Raw genomic sequence first — 20,281 nt, 5'->3', positions numbered from 1 at the left:
TAATTGCTTGTATACAAATAGTTGGGTCTCTGGAGGGCCTGCACTCTCAGCTAGTGTGAAATGAAACAACCGAGTAAATCTTTTGTTTGCTGCCTATTTCCCAGAATGTGCCTGTGAGCAAGCCCTTGTGAATTTTAATGTTACCGCACCCAATTTGTCCACTAATCACTTGGCAGGCAGGCTGAGTGAAGATCTGCCAATTTCAAGTGATGGACATGGAAGCCCTATCATGTCAAAGCCAAAGGGTAAGCAGCACTGCAGCGTTAGAACAGATTAGTGTTAACTTCCGATAAGTGGCACATACTCAAACGTTTGGCTAACTTGTTAATACAGGGACAGTGACCCTTTTTTTCTTCACAGTTTGGGCTGGTTGTAGAACCCGCTTTTTTCCTAGGTCTGCCTCTTGTTGTCTGTAGCAAAAAAAGAAATGCTGTGCATTGGTCCAGCTGTGGTGCGGGGTGAGCAGCGAGAGGTTCCCAAAAATTAGCGGACAAATTTCAACCGCGGTCCTTATGTGGGTGTTAAGTGTGCTGCAATTCATTATCCTCTATTAGGGAGTCAGCACTTCATTACCAAGCCACTGAAATACAAATACACTTGTCAATTAGTGTGCGATTCTGTTGATGGTGCATGAGGCGGAAACATTGCAGATCACTAATCCCTCCCACATCCTGCCCCCCAATCACTCCAAACAACCTTCAACGAGCAATCAAGCATCTGTCACTGATCAGAAAATTCATGGCGTGCTTTCTACACTACACAGTCTCATGCCATAGCCATAATGTAAGCAGAGCTGAGTTTTGCTGGGTGCTACCATGGCGACCAGGTCCAACACTAGGGTGTTGTGGCAAGGTGAGCACATTCTAGTTGTGGAAGCAGAGCGCAGTGTGGGGAAATCAACAGAAACCAAATCTGTGCATCTAACAAAATTCAATGCAGCTCCACATGACAGTGTTTCAGACTGCAGTCACAGCCGGAGAAACTGGATGTGGGGATGGTTGTTCTGTAAATTTGCCAAATTATGACAAGGAAATTGAGGAGAGATCCTCTATGGACTTTTTCTAAAATAGGAAGCAAAACATTTACTTTGTTGTTTAATTTCACACTGACATTTGGACTCAAGAGACCTTATTATTTGCCAACAAGCTATTAAAAAAGTCACCTTTACATGAGCTCCGTTAAGAATATCTGGAAACTGTCAAAATGTGGAAAAACGCATAATCTGTCTGCACAAGTCAGTCGAGTGCGAAAAAGTTAAAATGCATAATACATATTAGTCAGACTAATGGCAGCAAGGTGTGCAATATTTTTGAATGGCAATATGACAGTTGTATTGCATCTATGGAGATGCAGTCGTCTATAGCCTAATTAAGCAAACCACTGGATCGCCTGTCATTCACAAATCTCATGTTGTTTCCTACCTTTCTTTTGTGGAAACACTCAAAAGTGCATCCTCTCTCATTCTCTCAGGGGAGGGAAAAAATAAAAAAAGTCTTCAAAAGCACTCAGACGAGCACGTTACATCCCGCCAGGAGGCACTCGTCTTGAGAGCCGCAGCCATCCGCCGTCAAAGTACACGCCAATTGTCCCAGTTTTCACGCACCTGCGTCCTGCCGAGCCTGACACAAAATGGACGTTAAAACAACCAGGGTGCGCCCTTGTTTTGTGTAAGTCCGACCGGTGATTAAAAGACAAGGAAAAGAAGGTGAACAAAAAGGCTTTGCGCAAGTTTTTTCTAAGGGGACCGGCCAGCAGCATCAGTTGCCGCCGCTTTGGGACCACGGAGGGAGAGCGGGGAGGCAGTCGGTGGGCGGGCGGGCGAGCGAGCGAGCGAGCGAGCGAGCGAGGGAGGGAACGCCGATTTTTGCCGAAAAAAGCCGAACACGTGCGGAAGCGAATGAGCGTATCTTTACGTGCACGTTATCACCATGGAACGCCCAGATCAAAATAAGGCTACACCAGTATTATAACCTTGTTTTTTCTCCAAAGAACATTAAAGACAATCTAATAACACGTTATTATTGTTGTTATTATTTAATATCTTTTCTCGAATAAAAACACTTTATTCATGATATTAGACTGTCTGTGATAGCTAGTAATAACGTCTGTATGCGAATGTTTCATACACCTTGAGACCACCAACAGGTCCCTGGCATAACTGCAGGCGGCTAACATTATGAGAGAAGGGTATTTCTAAAAAGAAATTAAGAATTCTTTGAACCAAAACTTTTGTCAAAAAAAGGCTAGACACAGTAATCTTGTAAAAAATGGGGGGGGGGGGGGGTCGGCTGTCACGCATAATAGTTATGAAAACTAATTTTCAAGAGAATATTTTGTAATAAAACCTATTTTCCCCTAAAACAAAATCTACAAATAACATTCTCGTAAAAGTAAGATTTTTCTAAAACAGAACAAAAAAGAAAAAACGGGAAACATTCTTTATCGATGCTTGCCGGAAAGAGCCGAGGAAAGCCGGAAACAAACGAGCGACTGAGGGTGATGGAGGTACGGGACTGAGCGTGTGACGATATTTGCCGAAAGAAGCCGAACAAACCCGGAAGTGAGCGAGGGTGTCTAGCAGTGTGCGGCATCCGCTGCGTCTCCCGGTGTCGCGCTTTGTATGTGCTGCTTTTTACGTGTCAGTTTCCACATTGAAAAGACATTAACTCGTCGGTATGTCTGCTTTGTGCTACAATAAGGGCTGCGGGCAGCGGTTCGACCCGGACAACAACCCGGACGGTGAGTGGCTAACGCGGCTAGCGAGGCTAACAATTCATCTGGAAAATTCTACGAGCCAACGGGCCAAAACTGCCCCCCGATAACTGATACGACTTGAAACAAACTCGTCGCACGTTTATTTCCAGATTTATTGCAGTTGTCATACTTTATTGCGGTTGGCACCATTTATTGCCGTTTTTTTTATTTTATTTTATTTTTTTTATATATATAAAGCATTAGATTAGCAACTTTGCCAGACTATTGCACTTGGGTATACATAGTGTCAGTGGCTGAGAAGACCATTTAAAGACGTATTTACTCATCATCAAGCAGATGTAAATAGCAAACAAAGATAACCCAAGTAAACATAAAATTTCGTTTATCAGTGGTCATTTGAACCCCAAGCCCCCCCCCCCCCCCCCCCCAACCATGGCTTCTATGTAGCGCTGTGTTTGAGCACATATAATTGTCATTCTGCATTTCTGTGTCCTCTTTGCTTGATTATCCCCCACCGCCCTCAGCATACGACTTTTTGTTCCAAGAAATTGTGCAACTGTTATCTACTAATCTCGTTGAAAATATATATATATATATATATATATATATATATATATATATGTATGAAGAATTTCTTTCACAATCACAAGAAACATGGACTGTTCTCTTCTCATAGTATAATTTATGTCTTTTCAGTGTGGCACAAAAACTCATTTGTACAAACTGAAGATAAGGGCAATGAGTGGAGCCCTAAAACTTGGCATCAGTCTGAGTTTGACTGTTTTGCATACTTCTGAATACAATTCATTGGCATCTTATTGTTGTCGCAAAGCCTTTGTTGTAGTTAAAATTCAATCGGGTGCCTGTCTAGTTTTGTGTAATTAAACACAGACACGTCGTCCTGTGTCTTCATCTACAGAAATTCCGCGCAGGACTCGTGTCTAATTTCCATTTTAATTGCATGCCACTTTTCATCACAGCCCGGTACATTGCAGTGCCATTACCTTAAGGCTTGGAGGACTGTGTGTGGACTGCTGGAAGGAAATTGTTGCTTTATAAGGTCACTCAGGCAATTTGATACTCTTTATGTGACTTTTAAAGTTGTGGGATTTTTTTTTTTTTTTTGTCTCAGCTGGCAGCTGCACGTAGCACCTTGAATTACCACAATAAAGTCGGTCCAGTTTTACAGGTGGAAAAAAAAAAAAAAAAAAAAAAAGACATGGTGTTTCAAGATAAAAAAGTAGTATTTTAGAGGTATAGAGACATAATGTTGAGAATAATGTTGGAAGGATATTGGCAACTCATTTTCATAGTATCATGACTCGGAAATTGGATTCCCTCCCTTTAAATTAAAAAAAATAACTTTTTCTTGTCATATTCATACTAGGGGTGGGAATCTCTGACATGAGGCCGATTCGATATGTATCTCGATACACAAGTTGCGATTCGATTGAAAAACGATTATCTTTCAGAACAGAACGGTTCGATTAAGTTTAGGAACGATACAATTTTCGATTCGATACAATTTTCGATTCGATACAATTTATTTCAATATTCAAAACTTATAGTGACATTTGTTGCTTGTAAACATTAATCTTAAAACACCACAAATTTTTACAGTATCTACAAATGTGTTAAAAAAGAACAACAACAATGTCTTCTATATTTTTATATTTTGAATCAATTATTTAAAGACAGCAACAAAGGGCTGGGCGATATGATTGAAAAATGTATCAGTTTAAATATTTATTAGTTGTTATTGACAATTAATTGTTTTTTGTTTTGTTTTTATTCAAAATAAGGATCAGGAAAACAAAAGGCTGATAATTCAATTTGAAATATAAATATTTAACCTTTAAAAAGACACCAACACAATTAAACAGAATATGTCCACATTGTGAAGTACAACATAAATTTAAGACATGAAATAAACCTACCGTCCAGCCAAAAGAAATATGAAGCCACCTTATGGAACAATAAATCTATCAAACACATTTTAACAACTTAATATATCCAAAAATATTTCCAAAAGTGTCCTAACCTTTTTATCAACAATTTTTGTTTTTAACAATTTTTGCTTTTCTTTGCCATCACATTCATTTTTGGTTAATGTATGACATCTTTTTTGTTTTTTTTAAATCTGAGACACGATGATGACCACGGAATCACGACTGTTTGTTTTGTTTTTTGCCCCCCGCCCCCCCCCCCCCATATTTTGGTGGCTGTAGATGGCTGCACATACCACCCCGGCATCCCAGTGTTCCACGACGCGCTGAAGGTAAAAATCCATTGAAAAACATTACCTCATGGGCGAAACCCAGCTGCTAATGCTCGTCTCTCCCTCCCCCCAGGGATGGTCCTGCTGCAAGAGACGGACCACCGACTTCTCTGACTTCCTCAGCATCGCGGTAAGCTTATTGTTCCCACACGCGTCATCTGCATGCGCTCCTTTGACGGCCTTCTCTCTCGTGCTGGCAGGGCTGCACGAAAGGTGCCCACAACAAAGAGAAACCCCCCGAGCCGGTGAAGCCGGACGTGACCTCGTCGGGAGAGAAGAAAGACGGAGGAGACGAGCCGAAGCCCAAATTTAGCGAGTACATCATCTCCGCGCCGAAGCCCCAGGAGGCCATTTGCAGACCCAGGTTGTCCGACACCTTCACTTGGAATCAATAGCGTTCACGTCCAAGGCACACAATATTGATTGGAGAGGAACTTTAAAAAGAATAGAAAGGCAATGCGTTATTGATTGACACACACTCAGCAGCCACGGCGTATGTATTACTGTGATTGTAGTTGACAGTACTATAAGACACAAAACAAGGTCGCTAATATTAGTCACAGGAGATGGCTAAGCTGAAACTACAAGCATTATACTATACTATACTATACTATGACCGTCTCAATTAAAATCACATTTCACTTTGGGATCAGTAATCTATTATTTTGAACTGCTCATGAAATTGACTTGGATTGATAGATGGAATACTAATACTCGATTGTGGGTTGTTGTTTTTTTCTGCTGACATTCAAGAAGGAATTTATTAAAAAAAAAAAAAAAAAAAAAAAAAAAAAAAAAAAAAAGTTAAATCATTACCAGCTTGAAGAAAAATGACCAAATACCACGTGTATTTTTTGGTGGGGAAATAATAACTTTAACTGACTTTCTTGAACAAACATTACTTGTTTTTGTAATAGTACAAAATAAAATAAAACGACTTTATACCTTGCAAAAAATGTTTATCTTTAGGAGAGAAAAAAAATGCTACAATTGAAGAACGAATAACCAAGAATGAATAACTTAAAAAAAAATAAAAAATAAAAAAAAATAAAAAAGTTTACTTTTGTAATTTAAAAAACAAAACAAAAAAAAGTAGTAAAATTATTATTTGCAACTTTTCTGAAAGAAAAAAAAAAATCTTTACCAGCTTGATGAAAAATGACCAAATAAACCTGATTGTATTTTTTGGTGGGAAAATTATGACTTTATTCTCATAAAACTGACTTTCTTGAACAAACATGAGGGTGTTGTATTTTGACAAATGATACGAAATTGGCCAAACACACAAACGAAAAATCTTAGTGATGTTTTTCCCAAGCTACCCGGCTAACAAGATGTCGTCTTGTGCGCATCAGTGCCGACGAGCCAGTGGTGAGGCTGCAGCACAAAGTGTCTTCTTCTCTCAAGCAAGCTCTGGAGAAGCTCAAGCTGACTGACAACTCGAATGCACTCAAACAAGGTGAGAGCGCAACATTTCTGTTTTGCGATGCAACTCAGTTCACCAAAGAACAGCCAAGTCAACCGCAGCCGGAAAGTTAAAAGATCCCTGCTGGGAATTTGACCTCCATTTGCGTCAAAGAAGCTCAGTCCAAGCTGACACTGATGCTTCGTAACGGTCACTCAAACTATTAATTTTGTGCGTTTGTGTGTGTCCGTCCCCGCAGAGGACGACGGCGCCGAGGTCAAGATTGGAACATCCTGTAAAAATGGAGGATGCACTAAAGTAGGTGGAACAATCTGCATTGTCCTATCAAGTACCAAAGAGTATCAGGACCACAACTGGAATGCATGGGAGTTAACTTTAGTTTTTAAAGGGAGAAAACAAAATCAAGTTAAAGAAATATTTCAAAGATTAAATGAGTTAGTGATTTTTTTTTTCCTCAAATAAGTTTAATTTTTTACATTTTATTTAAAAAAAAAAAAAAAAAATACAACGTAGCACAAAACCTGCATCAGAAATTCTGTTTATGCTTTAACCTTAAATTTAAATCAACAAATGTTCAGTACAAGTGTTGATTTGGCTGATTTGACAAATGAAAAACTGAAGTGAAACTCACACACTTTTTATCCTCCCAAAAAGAGTTACAACGGCCCAGCCAGTGATTCGGACGAATGCTTCTTTCACTCTGGATTTCCAATCTTCCACGAAGGGTTGGTGATATTCCACTTTGAATCATCTATTCCTGTGAAAAGAAGCAAGTACATTTTTTTTTTTTTTTTTTTATTTCCACGTTCAGGATGAAGTACTGGAGCTGCTGCAAGAAGAAAACCTCTGACTTCAACGCCTTCCTCTCCCAGGCGGGCTGTACCAAAGGCCAGCACCTGTGGAGGAAAAAGGACGAGGTAGGTCGTTGGCAATGGCGCTCTGGCGTCATCTAGTGGTACATTGTGAAATCAGCCCAAATGCACAACCACCTTATGATCAAATGAACTTTACCCACTGAAATGAATTATCTGACAATTTGTTATAGACTCCCAGAAGACAATTTCCGATAATTTTTCATTTAGAGACCTTGTTTCATTTTAAAAATTGTCCAAATCAGCAATAAATAAATATGACATCGCTACGGGAAACAAAATTTGAGATATGGTGGACCTCCACATAGAAGCAGTTTTGTTTTTTTGTGCAGGCGAACATTTTTTTGGAGCGTAATTCTATATTTTTATGAACGTGGTCAGGAAGCAACTTTTAAAAAGGTACTACTGTACATCTGACGCAGGGCAAGAAGGTGGTGCCTTGCCGATTCGACTGGCACCAAACGGGCTCGCAGGTCATTATCTCCATCTATGCCAAGAATGCCGTGCCTGAGCTGAGCTACGTAGACGCCAACAGCACTACCTTGCACATCCACGTGGTTTTTGAGGGCGAGAAGGAGTTTGAGCAGAAGATCAGCCTGTGGGGAGTAAGTCCACAAGTTAGGGGAACGTTCCCCAACATCACCGTTGACGCCTTTGTCACCTCCAGGTGATCAACGCGAGTCAGAGCGCCGTCAACATGATGGCGGCCAAGATCGAGGTGGCCATGAGGAAGTCTGAGGCCATGTCATGGGCTCGTCTGGATCTGCCGCCGCCCTTGGCCGCGCCGACACGGGACCACGAGAGGAAAGGCGAGAACGACAGCGATAGCAATGATGAGGAGAATGAATGATCAGAAGTGAAAACTATGGAACCTTTGCAGGATTATTCCACTATTTCAGAACTTGAATAGGCACAGAATGCCAGTTTTGATGTCATAATGCTGGATGACCATATTTCCACTTGACATGTCAGCCAACCACCCCCCCCCCCCTTTTTTTTTTTTTTTTACACATCTCATTCCAAATCAAGATTTCAGTACTGAAAAAGAACAGTCGATCATGTTTTAAACCAAATAAAGTGTAAAAAAAAAAATTTTGTTCATCTAAAACGGTAAGATGGATTTCAATTGATTTTGCCAAGTAATTGTGTGTCCTCCGGGTGGCAGTAGAGACAAGGAAATGTGGTTACTTGCAATAACTTTCTGTACTGTACTCTTGAGGCTGTTGAAAGTTTTATAAAATTCAAAAATTCCTTATTTGCTTGCATTCATAAAATGGGAGGGAAAAAAAACTTGCTAACATTGCAGCCCACACAAACACACGTTTAAATATAAAACGACATTTAAACTCAATTACTTTTTAACCTACAGAAAGTGTTAATTAGAGCTATCAAATGGTTCAATTTTTTTTTAAACAGATTAAACACATCTTAGAATTTTGAATAATCAATCACTTAATTGAAAGAGCACCTGTTTTGTGTTAATTCTTTCGACATTTAATGTTATAAGGACGTCTTCAACATTATTTGATCTACTGCGCACACATTCTCATCTTTTTCTAATCAGTTAATTACTTGCATAATTTAAAATGGGACAAAAACAGTGGCGACCCCAATAGTTTGACATGAACAAATATTCTGAATGTCATACACAAACATTCAATGCTTTACATGAATACATGTAACGATGTTTATTGCTCAAACAACCTGAGCTACCTTTAACGTGGTCATCAGCTGTCAAGCTAATGGATAAGCTGTGGTCAAAATTAATAGTATGATTAAATTTGTGTTAATACATGATTAATGCAATAATTTTATGATTTAGTTAACGCTTTAAATTTGGCAGCACTAGAAAATACAAAAAAATATATATACTTGAAAGAAAAAAAAAAAGTTTATTGTAACAAGGATATGTTGAAAAATGAATGCATGTCTACTAGAGATAGACCGATGTGCTTTTTTCAGGGCCGATACCGATACAGATTATCGGTAGTCAAGGAGGCAGATAACCGATATTTGAAGCCGATATTCATTTGCAGTAAAAGTTAAAATGTTGGCACCAAATTTTTGAATAATGCAAACCCTAACCGTTCTTTACAATGGATCTCGCACTGCACTTTTCATTTTACATCCTTCCATCTGCAATAAGATGTTGGTGGCGGGGGGGGGGGGGGGGGGGGGGGGAGTTAAATGTGGGGGCCAACGTGACATTACCTTTTATAGCATTTGGGATACTTGTAGTTTTATTCTATAAATGTTATATTTTTATATTTTGAAGTAATAGGAGGAACCCTGTCATTCAAAATGTGCATCAGCTGTGGCATTACTTACTACAGCCAAAAAAATAAAATAAAATAAAAATCCATGAGAAAAACTATTCAACCCTGAACACCATACAGTTCTTGCAGACCTTATTATGATTATTATTGTTACCATATAGACAGTATTGATAAGCTTAGGATCTTAAATCGAGAACAGCAATATCATGCTACTCCTCTCTACAAGAGAACTGTCAAAAGACACTTCATCATGTAGTTTACTGCCACTTAGGATGCCCCAATCAACGCAGAAAAAGGTAGAGTAAAATAACTTTGTTATAATAATAGTAAGAATAACTTGGTTAAACAGACATTGTTGCGGTGGACCGCTGCCAGTTTCTGCTGTTTAATGTGTTTTACACTTATAGACACGTGTGTGTATATGGGCACACTATTCTATACTACTGTACTGTACTGTATCACTTAATGGCACAGATGTACTTGTCTAAATAATAACTGGGCTGCAACATTGCTAATTCACATTAACAAGCACTATCTTAGCTGTCCACATGAATAGTTACTAACACACGAGAAAGTTATACAACACACCAAACATGAGCTCATTATTCAAAGTATGATGCACGTAACGAAATTACATCACTGAACATTAATTGCAGCCGACTACGGCCGTAGATGTTACATATTAGTGGCATCCATTGAGAGGATAATGTCTAACATACGGAAGAGAACACGTTCGTGTAGTTAAACGGTGTTTGAGACACTTAATTAGTTACGGAGCGGACTTTAACGAGGTGCACAACGAGCTGTCAATCAAATCGACGTCGAAGCTTAAGGCACACAATGGCAAACCAGTGCGACAAATAAACACAATATAAAGTAACTAAACGCTATTTAGTGTCACTGTGGCATCTAACTGCATAATAACCGCTATGCAACAAGTAGTGGACGTGACCCAGAATGCAATGTGTGCGTCACGAGAGGTAAAAATAATGACGTTACTCTACTCTTAACATGGAACTAGAAGACAATATAATAATGACAACTGTTAATATTTGGAACCTTTCTAACAAACATTGTTTACTTAATTAAGTGAAAATGTGGGTGATTCCCTCCCCGAGTAGTTCAAGTAGCGAATTAGCTACTGGATGTTAGCATACATGCTAAGCTGAACACACCACTGTTAGCTAGGGGGGATTCAATGCAAGGCAATGCAGCTCCATTCATATAGTGCATTTAATACACAACAAAATTCAATGTGTTTCGCTTATTATGGTGAAAAGTTCGGCGGAGTCTCTTCTCTTTTAACTTACCTTCGAAGCATGTGTCTCGCGTTGTGTCCGTGGGTGCGTGTGTGACCGGCTACTGTGATACACGGCATACACTACTGATTGGTTCTGGCTCTTGCACGGCTAACCAATCAAATGCTGCTATGGGCGTTACGTTGCTGGAGTTGGACTCCATAACAGACAGAGACGCTCTGGGCTGCATTCGAAGCGAAAAGACGGAGTTTTAAATGGATCGCTTATATCGGCCGTCAGATTAATAAAACAGGCCGATACCGATATGTACCAATATGTCAAATATCGGCCCCGATTATCGGTCTATCTCTAATGTCTACCTAATGACGCATCATGATCATCACATGGCTGCTGTGTAGCCACGGGCTTTGTTATCTTCATCTTTCTTGATAAGAGGCTGCCATTCGGGAAAGGCTTGCAACAGGAAGAAACTTTTCCTGCTCCACTCTCGGAACTGAGGCCAGGCAGGGACGCGGCGCTTGATGTAGATGGCGGTCGCCGCCGCTCCCACGGCTAGGACTACGCCGCAGACGCTGGCAAGCAGAAGCCACGGCCACATGGCATGTAAATCCTCCATGTACGGACGCAAGGACTCGGACAGAAGCAGGTCTGCAGAAGAGATGCCGAAAGGCTGTGACTAATGGATATCTTTGGGTTTTTTCCACCAATTATGATTTATAGTTCTCAAAAGATATTTTGTTTTCATTAAAGAATGTTAAAAAACAGCATCCATTTTGTGAGCATCAGGCACAAATCACACCTTTTAAAAAGAGTTTCCAAAAATACACACTTCTACAATGGCGTATTAAGGCCAAGTATAAATGAATATTATTTTTAGCAATATTTAAATTTCCAAGAAAAAAAAAACTCGCAAATTTGCCACTTTCTAAACTCGCAAATTTATGAGTTGTTTTTTTTTTTTTTCCTTGCAAATTTGCAAGTTATTTTCCCGGAATATTGCCCCCGCTCTCTCTCCAAAAAAAATGTATTTATACGTGGCCCTAATACGTCATCGTACACTTCAATGTTATAAAGTGTTATTTTTTTGTTTTTCTTAACATCAGTGTCAGTTTCTGGCATGTGTAAAATGTGCTGCTGCACGGAGAAGCATTTAAGGATGGACTGTCACTGCTAAACATAAAAAACAATTTCATCTTTGTTAGAATAATGTACATAAGTTATCCCATATTTGCTCTTCAACAGAACATTATGGTTTTTGTAAACGCCAATCTAAGTGGCTTAATTAAAAAAAATAATAATAATAATAATTGACAACAAACCCAGCTAACTGCACATTTTTTTGTGAACAAAAACAATTTTAAGCGTCATATGACCTAACACCTTTTTCAATGAAAACTTCAGTTCTAGGAAACTAAATTTATGCATCAAGAACTTCTTTTATGTGCCTGGCTAACAAAGACTCAAGTCTTCAGAGAATCTATTGTACATGTTTTCATAAACATCGTAATTATCACGATGTACGATATTCTTGGACACAAGGTGAGGCAACGACTTACTGGCAGCCAACAGGCGCGAGTACTCGTATCCCAGCTCTTTGCTGGTAACAAAGAATTCTCTGTTGGTGTGCAGGGGCAGGAAGGGAACCATGTGGTACTCGCCGTTGTGTCCGATGATGATCTCCTTCGCTGACTTCCACGTCACTCACCAGATCAGACACCACCTTTTAAAGCCACGCACTCAGTCATGGATATAGTGTTGAACTGGATGTCAAGCTCAAAATACTTGCGTCTCACATGCACAATTCACACAATAAATTTTTATCGGATTACTCAATAAATCGATGTGATAATTGGTAGAATAAACAACTCGAAAAAAAAAAAAAAACTACATCTAGCCAAAATTATGATCCAAGAACAAATATACCTTCAAACTCATCTTACATTAACCCTAAAAATAGTTCACATATTTAATAAAATTAAAAAAAAATGACTTATTTAATTAAATTTAATTATTTAATTAATTTTAATTTTAAAAAATTAAAAATGCAGTAACATGTTAGGACGCTAGCATGTATCTTGCCATTGTAACCTACTGTATAGAATACCATTTTCCTATTGGCCAATGGCCATCATCTTGTATCTTTGGGTGGTAAATTCGCCAACGGTGAACCTGGGATATTAGTCACATGCTAAATTCGTTAACGTCAATAAGTTGGTCATCTCATCATAGGTGTGTGTGCGTGCGTCACCTGTCCACAAAGGAGTGGTGCAGGAGGAAAATGGGGTCGTTGGCCGAGCCCTGCACAGAGGACATGGATCCATTCATGAAGATGTGCAGAGCAGCATGCATGCCCATACGAGTGCTGCTCCCCAAGCCCGTCTGGGGGTCCCCAAATCCTGGAAGGTGACAAACATGATCACGCACAACACATTTTCCACAAAAAATGTTTTGGTGGTGCATTCGCCAACCTTCCATGGTGTTCCGGAAGCTCATGTTGGCGGTGCGGTCCATGGCGCCTGTGTCGTAGTTGGCCAAGCTGAGGGTGAAGGCAACCTCGGCGGAGGTGGGCAGACGCGGCACCCGGTTCCGGTCGTGGTTGCCGGGGTTACGGCGAAGAGGGCCCTCTGCTTGGGCTTCGCACAGAACGCCGCGAGCGTTGTAGTCCTGCGCTTGGGAGCACAGCGACTGAAGACAGAAATGGACAATGACATTTGAGGGGGGTGAACATTTGCCAAGGTAGCGAATGTCGATTTGTCGTCAAGGATCGTTCAAGGTTGCAAACGTTCACCAGCATTTTTTTTTTTTCTTGTTGCAAAGACATTTTGAAAAAAACAAACAAAAAAACGGCAGACGTCTGGCGAACGTTTGCAATTGCAACCTTGAACAAACCCTGACAAGAAATCATCATTTGCTACTTTTTCAACGCTCACCAGCATTTACACCAGTGAGATACGAGCTTTAGGGCTGCCCACAACAAAAGGCCACTCTAAAATGTTCAATTTTGCTGTAGTGGGTGTGGCCAAGGAGTCCGAAAACACAAGTAACTGGCGTCACCACCATTTTCCTTTTTTAAGGTGCAAAGATAATTTAGTCTTTGCAAATATCTTGTGCATGCAATTTTTACAAAGAATTTCTATTCTCAAAACATTTTCAACAAACATTTTTGAGTCTTCGAAGAACCTATAAGCATAATGCGCAGGACTTTAATTTAAATACTTGACTCATTGAGCCATTTTCAATTGTAAAAAAAATAATAATAATAATACTTTGTCTATAATTAATGTGGACTGGTAACCATTATTTTTCATGTACAATACTTTTAAAAAGTAATTTTTCTACTTGCCGTCGACTGATGATGACATCACCTGTGCTGAGGAAGTAGATATCAACCAGTCATGGCTCAAGTTTACTGACCAAACCCAGAAAACAGGTGAGCCATGATTGGCTGTTGCCTACCTTCCTCAGCACAGGTGAGATCATCAGTCAACAGCAAGTAGAAAAATTACTTTTAATTGTACACGAAAAACTAATTGTACATGAAAAACATTGACATTATCAAATTCATTCTGGACAAAATATTAACTTTTCACTGCTAAAAATTGAGTCAAGTATCCCTTGAAAGAAACTTTTTTTATAAACTAGAATCGTAATTAATCATCCTATGATCGTATACATTTTAGTATAAAAATTGAAATTTTTTACTTCAACAGTTCTATATTACATTTTTAGATACACTTAAAAGTATATGTAAACATCAAAAGACAATTGAGCCCTCATAATGAACACTATTAAACAACACTATTTCATCCTCATGTTTGAAGTTTGTTTTAGTAACAGCAACTAAAAGGAAAGTAAGCTCCTTAGCGGAGGAGGTAATTAAAAAACAAAGTGCACTTACCCTCCAGGAAGAGAAGACAGAGCCAGGACTAAGCAGACTGGGGTCTCGGGGGCTCCTACCCCCCATAAGCTGGTCCGTACACACGTCGCATTCCTGCGCATCCCTCCAGTCCCAGTAGGGGATGGTGAAGCTGTCGTCCCCGGTTATCTTCCTGATCTCACGCTCCCAGTGCAGCAGGTAGACACGGTGCCACGGCAGGAAGCCGGGCGCCCAGTGGGCAAAGTCCACGTCCGCCCACACGTTCCCGGGCCCGCCGAGCAACACGTTGCGGGACACGTAGTAGTGCATCCACACGAAGATGTCGTACACGGACACATTGGCAAAGGCGGGGTTGGATCCGTTCTCCATCTCCTGGTAGGTTCCCGTGGCGACCACGTAGTCGCTGCTGGGCGTCCGCTTGGCCAGGTTGAGGTAGGACACCAGCTGGATTCTCTCGGCTCGGGTCAGGTGGAACACGTTCCTCCTGAGGGACTCCCTCCTTTCAAGGCATTTCTCCCCAAAGTAGCCGAACTTGCAGTCGGCGCAGCTGAAGCCCATGAAGTTCCCCATGCACTGACAGGTTCGGTTGTAGAACACCAGGGGCCACCTCTCCCGGTCGTCCACCCCTCTGAAAGGGTACTGTGTCCCATCCGGAGTGTTGGGTACCACCACATCCCGGCAGAAGCCCCGACCGGAGCCGGCCCCGCATGCCGAGCCGTCCCCGTCCCAAGGTGGGCAGCACTCCTTGGCCATCAGGGCCTGGCGAGTGGCGCACGGGCGTGGGAACTGCTGCAGCCCTGGCACCCAAAAGAGCGTGAAAACCACAGCAGCCACACGCCACATCGTAGCAGGCATGAAAAAAAAAAAACACACACACACAAAAAAAGGCCAGCAATTGAGTCCGTCCCGCTTTCGGGCCTTTAAATTCCTTCCCGCAGAGACCCCTCCTTCCTCGCAGAGCCGGGTCACATGCCGCTTAACCTCAGGATGAGGCTTTCACTGATGCCATTAAGGAGCTCACAACCATTCAGACAGAAATGATTCATGATGAAGTTGCACATTTTGGTCCAACTTCCAAAGAAGTGAGTTTTTTTGTTTTTTGTTTTTTTTTAAATTATACATTAAAATATTAAATCAGAAAATTTAAGTACAGTAAACATTTTAAGAACCCAATCAAACTCAGAATGTAACGAATGAAAACCATTGGGAAGTCATACAAGTATAAAGTTGCAAGAGATTTATTTTTATTTTTTTAACTTTACTTGAGCTCTGCGACGCACAGATTCTGCCTCAACCTATTTTTGCAATTGTTGGATGTGTGGGACTGCCTTTATTATAACTTTTTTTTTTTACTTAAGGTTTTGCCGTGAACGCTATCCAACTTCAATTACGATTCTCATCCGCCAACAACTTCATACTACGACTGTGAAACTAAAAAGGGAATCTGGACCTCCTGTATGCCAGTCACAAGGGAGCATTGCTCTGGCAAGCAAGCTGCAGGTTTACAAGATAGCAGTCAGCCAAAATAAAGACTGAGAATTTGATCTGAAGACAAGAGGAGGCACTGCAGGACTGTCTCCAGGTCATTGACTGGTTTTATGGGTTGAGATAAGTACATCTATCCATCCATTTTCTTGACCGCTTATTCCTCACAAGGGTCGCGGGGGTATGCTGGAGCCTATCTCAGCTGGCTTTGGGCAGTAGGCGGGGTACACCCTGAACTGACCGCCAGCCAATCACAGGACACACAGACAACAACCATCCACACTCAAAAGCACACGTAGGGACAATTCGGGGCGCCCAATTAACCTGCCATGCATGTCTTTGGAATGTGGGAGGAGTCCGGAGTAGACCCACGCATTCACGGGGAGAACATGCAAACTCCACCCAGGAAGCCTGGACTCGAACCCGAGTCCTCAGTACTGGGAGGTGGACGTGCTAGCCACTCATCCACGTGCCACCCTGAGATAAGTACATTTTAGTTTATTATATGGCCAAAAAATAAAACGTGTGTGTGTGTGTGTGTGTGTTTTTTTTTTTTTCCTCAATTATTCCGGATGATTGCAATTATAATGATTTTAATCCAAGTAATAAACCCAAAAAATATTTAAGTAAAGTCTGATTTGTTAAAAAAAAATAAAAAATCCTGTACAAAATGTTCTAACAATAATGTATACTGATTTGAATTAAATCAGTTTTAATGTAAAGCTAAAATTGTGCAAAAAAAAAAAATAGCTAGCCTATTCATAGCCTGTGCATAAGTTGTTTAAATGTCACAATTAAGTAGTTAGTAACTATTGTAAACCCGTGTTGTAAAGCACCCATCCAGCATTCTGACACTTGTGTAAAATTGCAGCTAACATTTGGAATACAAAACTGAAAAATGGCACCTTATAATAATCTGAACCAGCTTTGATTGATTCAAATTAAACTATTAGATTCCTTCCCTCAATTTAACGATTTAGAACATTTTTAAATTAAATAATTTTTTTTTAAATAATTAAAATTATTAATTAATAATGAAAAATTGCCCAGCCTTATTTAGTATTAGGTTGTTTTTTTTGTGTTTTTTTTTTTTTTGGGGGGGGGGGGGGGGGGGGGGTTCCATGTAAGTGCTCCGTGACAAAAGTTCAGTTAATTTGAACAAACAACCCTAACCCATGATTTCTCCACATGAGGAAATAAAATTCGCAGTAGAAGCCGCAAAACCACATCCATAAAAACCCCAAGGCATCGTGGAACTGAAGGCCTTTGTGGCATGGGCATGAGACTAACAAAAGCAGTCATTTCTACAAATAATAGAAGTTACATTCAAGTCGGTCTATGATGAGAGTCACATGCCCACCAAAGGCATATGAGCCTCAAACAAAAAGATGCAGTCAAGTCATAAACCAGCATCTGCCTGAAGCGGGAAAAGAAAATAATGAAAAACCAACAATGCATTCTTCGAAAGGGGAAAATGACCAAAAGTGTGTCACACTAGTCAAGGCAATGAGCCTGAAAACAAATTTTATGTCCATGATTTTGTGTCCAATGTGTTCAGTCAAAGAAACAACTGTAAGCCGAAACACTAACAAAACAGGGTAGAATAAAAGCACAGCTGACTGCTTGCCTGAGCTTAAAAATTATTTGAGGTATTAATTTAATATGGTTTCATACGGATATATGAGAAAATAATGTGTAGCCTAGCCTTCTTATTGAAGAATTTAAAGGAGATGGGGCAGCAGGGCCGAAAGCAGGGGTTTGGGTCGATGGATGAGTAAATTATATTTAAGGTGCCATTTAAATCAATTAATGCCAGTGTTGTCTCTTAGGACAATAGTCATTGAAAATGGGTCATCAATTTCCACAAAATTATCTTTGATGTCAAACTGACCTCAGACATAGGCACCACAATCAAGCCAAATAAATTCCTATTGAACATACAGTATATACTAGCTGCTGTAAGATGGCAAACCACTAAGTCCCTCAACTCACTTCAGCACCAACAGGTTCTTTTGGGTTTCTTGAGATCCTTTAGGCATTTAAATGTTGTCAATGTATGTTCTTTTTGGTCATTTGAATAAGCTACTTTTGCTCTTTAGGGGTTTTGTTTGTAAATGTTTTAAGTGTTATTATGCTCGTGACTGCTAAAGCACAGAGTTGTCTTGTGAATGTGCAATATAAATAATGTGCAATGTAAAGCTCTTCTTTAATGTAGGATTCCAAAGTTTCATACAAAAAGTAGTGCCCAAAGGGCAATCATTGGTTTCAAATTGTTAAATTAAAAAAAAAAAAAAGTTCCAAAGTCAATATCTCCACCTGTTTATAGTTTCATGAATGTAGAATTAGCACGTTCATATGGAGTTTATGTGACGTCACAAGTCAAAATGACGGTCTTATTCAGTGAAAGGGCGCTCTCCGCACAATGAAAAGCAAGGATTATTTTGAGTACAAAATGAATGACATTTGACAAATAACCTGCCTGGTTTGTATGCTAGTCAGTAGTCACGGGCAAAACAAAAAATGTACACTACGCCGTTTGTTTTCACGAAGGACGCATTTGCATTGCGGAAATATCAAAATTTGAAATTTTCTGTGATTTGGTTCCATTGGCACGCCACTGGAAACAAATACTGTAAGTGCAGTCTGCTTTCGACACGGTGCACTTTAATATCTTCGACATAAAGTTTGTGGTGGTTCAAAAACGCAGAATTTTCAAATAAAGGACAAATAAACCGTCACTTGGCCAAACTCAACCACTCACCTCGACAAGACGAACTAATGGGGCGCAGCATCTTCCGGCTCCAGTCACACATGCGCATTAGTTTCCTAATAAACCCATCCTCTGCCAAAAGCGAGGTAAAATGGCCGACCTGTAAAGTAAGTTTGTTGTTCTAACTAAATCACGCAATCAATTATATTCAGCTTAAATGGCGACCTCTGGGGAGACTTGGACACAAAAACAACTGCAAATCGCCGCTCCTCAAAGATAAATTGTGTTCATATCACAGACTGTACTACATTCTGTACTACAGTACACGCCATATTGTATTTAACTACTGATGGACGAGGAAAAAAATGTTAGAAAGCATGTGCGTCAAGTGTTAGAGCTAACCCTTTCATCCCTGGTGAAACTGCGCTGACGAAGACGTGCTTGAGTGGGAGGGAGCGGGGGCGATGAAGGCAGAGACAGTTCGGGGGGAAGGTAGGTGCGGGTATTCGCTGGTGCTTCTGCTGGTAGTGATGTTCTTATTAAATGTGCTCCAACCAGAAGAGATATGATGTATCGACTTTAAGATTATTAACAATTTCCCTGTGATGGAGACGCTCGCATCAGCGTGGACTTCTTCCTGGAGGCTGGAGGACAGCAGGTAGGCTGAAAAAAAAAAGTTTGAGGATGACTAATTTATGGTTTCAGAGCAACTCATATCAATGCATAGCTGGAGAGTAATGTGTTTTTATTTATAGATTTAGGAGTCAGATAGTCTAGAATAAGGCTCAAAATGCATGCTTTATATGCTTCTTTTGCGATTTGCATTTAGTTGTAGCTGAGCTCACTCATAGCACCTGCACTCTTAAAATAACAAAGCCACAAAATATTGAATATTCAACTAATTCGCACAAAATCATAAACAAGCTTGTTCTAAACCACCTACACTTGCTGGACTTGTGCCAGCAGGCACCTGTTCAAAAATACAGTGTACTGTAGTTCATTTCAAGTAATTTGGATCTACAAAGGTTGCTAAATGACAAAAGAAAAAAAAAATCAAAAGCTAATTACAAATAGTTTATTATAGAGTAATGTAGTAGTCTGGACCAAATTGTGTGGAAATCACATGCAAAAATAAGTATTTTTTTTTTATTTTAAAATAAGTGTTTTGTTTAGAAAACTCAGATGAAAATAATTTTTTATTATCACATAAAAAAAGTCTTTAATGAGTTGGATCTTTATGACAAGAAAATATTCTTATTAAATATTACATTCATAAGAATGAAGTTGTAATCGTAATATGAGAAAAATGTAATTTTACAAGCAGTTTTTCTATAATATTAGGTTGCAATATAATGGGGGAAAAGTCATGATTTTACTAGAAAA

At 39.9% G+C, this 20,281-nt stretch overlaps 3 protein-coding genes and 1 pseudogene across 15 annotated transcripts in view; 2 read left to right on the top strand and 2 right to left on the bottom strand.

The window, feature by feature from the left end:
* The window catches only part of fat3b (FAT atypical cadherin 3b), a 91,727-nt gene extending 89,936 nt beyond the window's left edge, over positions 1 to 1,791 (bottom strand). For all 11 annotated transcript variants that reach the window (XR_013279709.1, XR_013279708.1, XM_077504513.1 and 8 more), the window contains exon 1: positions 1,422 to 1,791. The gene's annotated coding sequence lies outside the window, so the exon portion shown is untranslated. The remainder of the gene's footprint in view (positions 1 to 1,421) is intronic.
* Positions 1,792 to 2,548: 757 nt separating this feature from the next.
* Positions 2,549 to 8,546, top strand: chordc1b (cysteine and histidine-rich domain (CHORD) containing 1b). The gene is made up of 10 exons (XM_077504524.1): positions 2,549 to 2,739; positions 4,944 to 4,993; positions 5,067 to 5,123; positions 5,194 to 5,357; positions 6,349 to 6,452; positions 6,658 to 6,716; positions 7,074 to 7,144; positions 7,231 to 7,336; positions 7,714 to 7,896; positions 7,959 to 8,546. Exons 1-10 carry the CDS (start codon positions 2,676 to 2,678, stop codon positions 8,139 to 8,141), a joined length of 1,041 nt encoding a protein of 346 aa, XP_077360650.1. The 5' UTR covers positions 2,549 to 2,675; the 3' UTR covers positions 8,142 to 8,546.
* A 928-nt stretch (positions 8,547 to 9,474) lies between these two features.
* On the bottom strand, positions 9,475 to 19,552 carry LOC144005974 (tyrosinase-like; annotated as a pseudogene). The gene is made up of 6 exons (XR_013279710.1): positions 18,950 to 19,552; positions 14,725 to 15,500; positions 13,295 to 13,511; positions 13,075 to 13,222; positions 12,383 to 12,546; positions 9,475 to 11,474 (listed from the first exon to the last, which is right to left on the bottom strand). The product of XR_013279710.1 is annotated as a tyrosinase-like (transcript).
* grm5a (glutamate receptor, metabotropic 5a) overlaps positions 19,375 to 20,281 on the top strand; it is a 20,477-nt gene continuing 19,570 nt past the window's right edge. For both annotated transcript variants that reach the window (XM_077504520.1, XM_077504519.1), the window contains exon 1: positions 19,375 to 19,556. The gene's annotated coding sequence lies outside the window, so the exon portion shown is untranslated. The remainder of the gene's footprint in view (positions 19,557 to 20,281) is intronic.

Source organism: Festucalex cinctus, chromosome 18 (genome assembly GCF_051991245.1).
Source record: "Festucalex cinctus isolate MCC-2025b chromosome 18, RoL_Fcin_1.0, whole genome shotgun sequence".
Taxonomy (NCBI): domain Eukaryota; kingdom Metazoa; phylum Chordata; class Actinopteri; order Syngnathiformes; family Syngnathidae; genus Festucalex; species Festucalex cinctus.
This window is presented reverse-complemented; position numbering and strand designations above follow the sequence as displayed.

Excerpts from the sequence above, each read along its gene's own strand:
- chordc1b (XM_077504524.1), top strand. The coding sequence starts at position 2,676 with ATGTCTGCTTTGTGCTACAATAAGGGCTGCGGGCAGCGGTTCGACCCG. Across the intron at positions 5,124-5,193 it reads CTGACTTCCTCAGCATCGCG|GGCTGCACGAAAGGTGCCCA; the intron begins GTAAGCTTATTG and ends TCGTGCTGGCAG. Across the intron at positions 7,145-7,230 it reads TTTCCAATCTTCCACGAAGG|GATGAAGTACTGGAGCTGCT; the intron begins GTTGGTGATATT and ends TTCCACGTTCAG.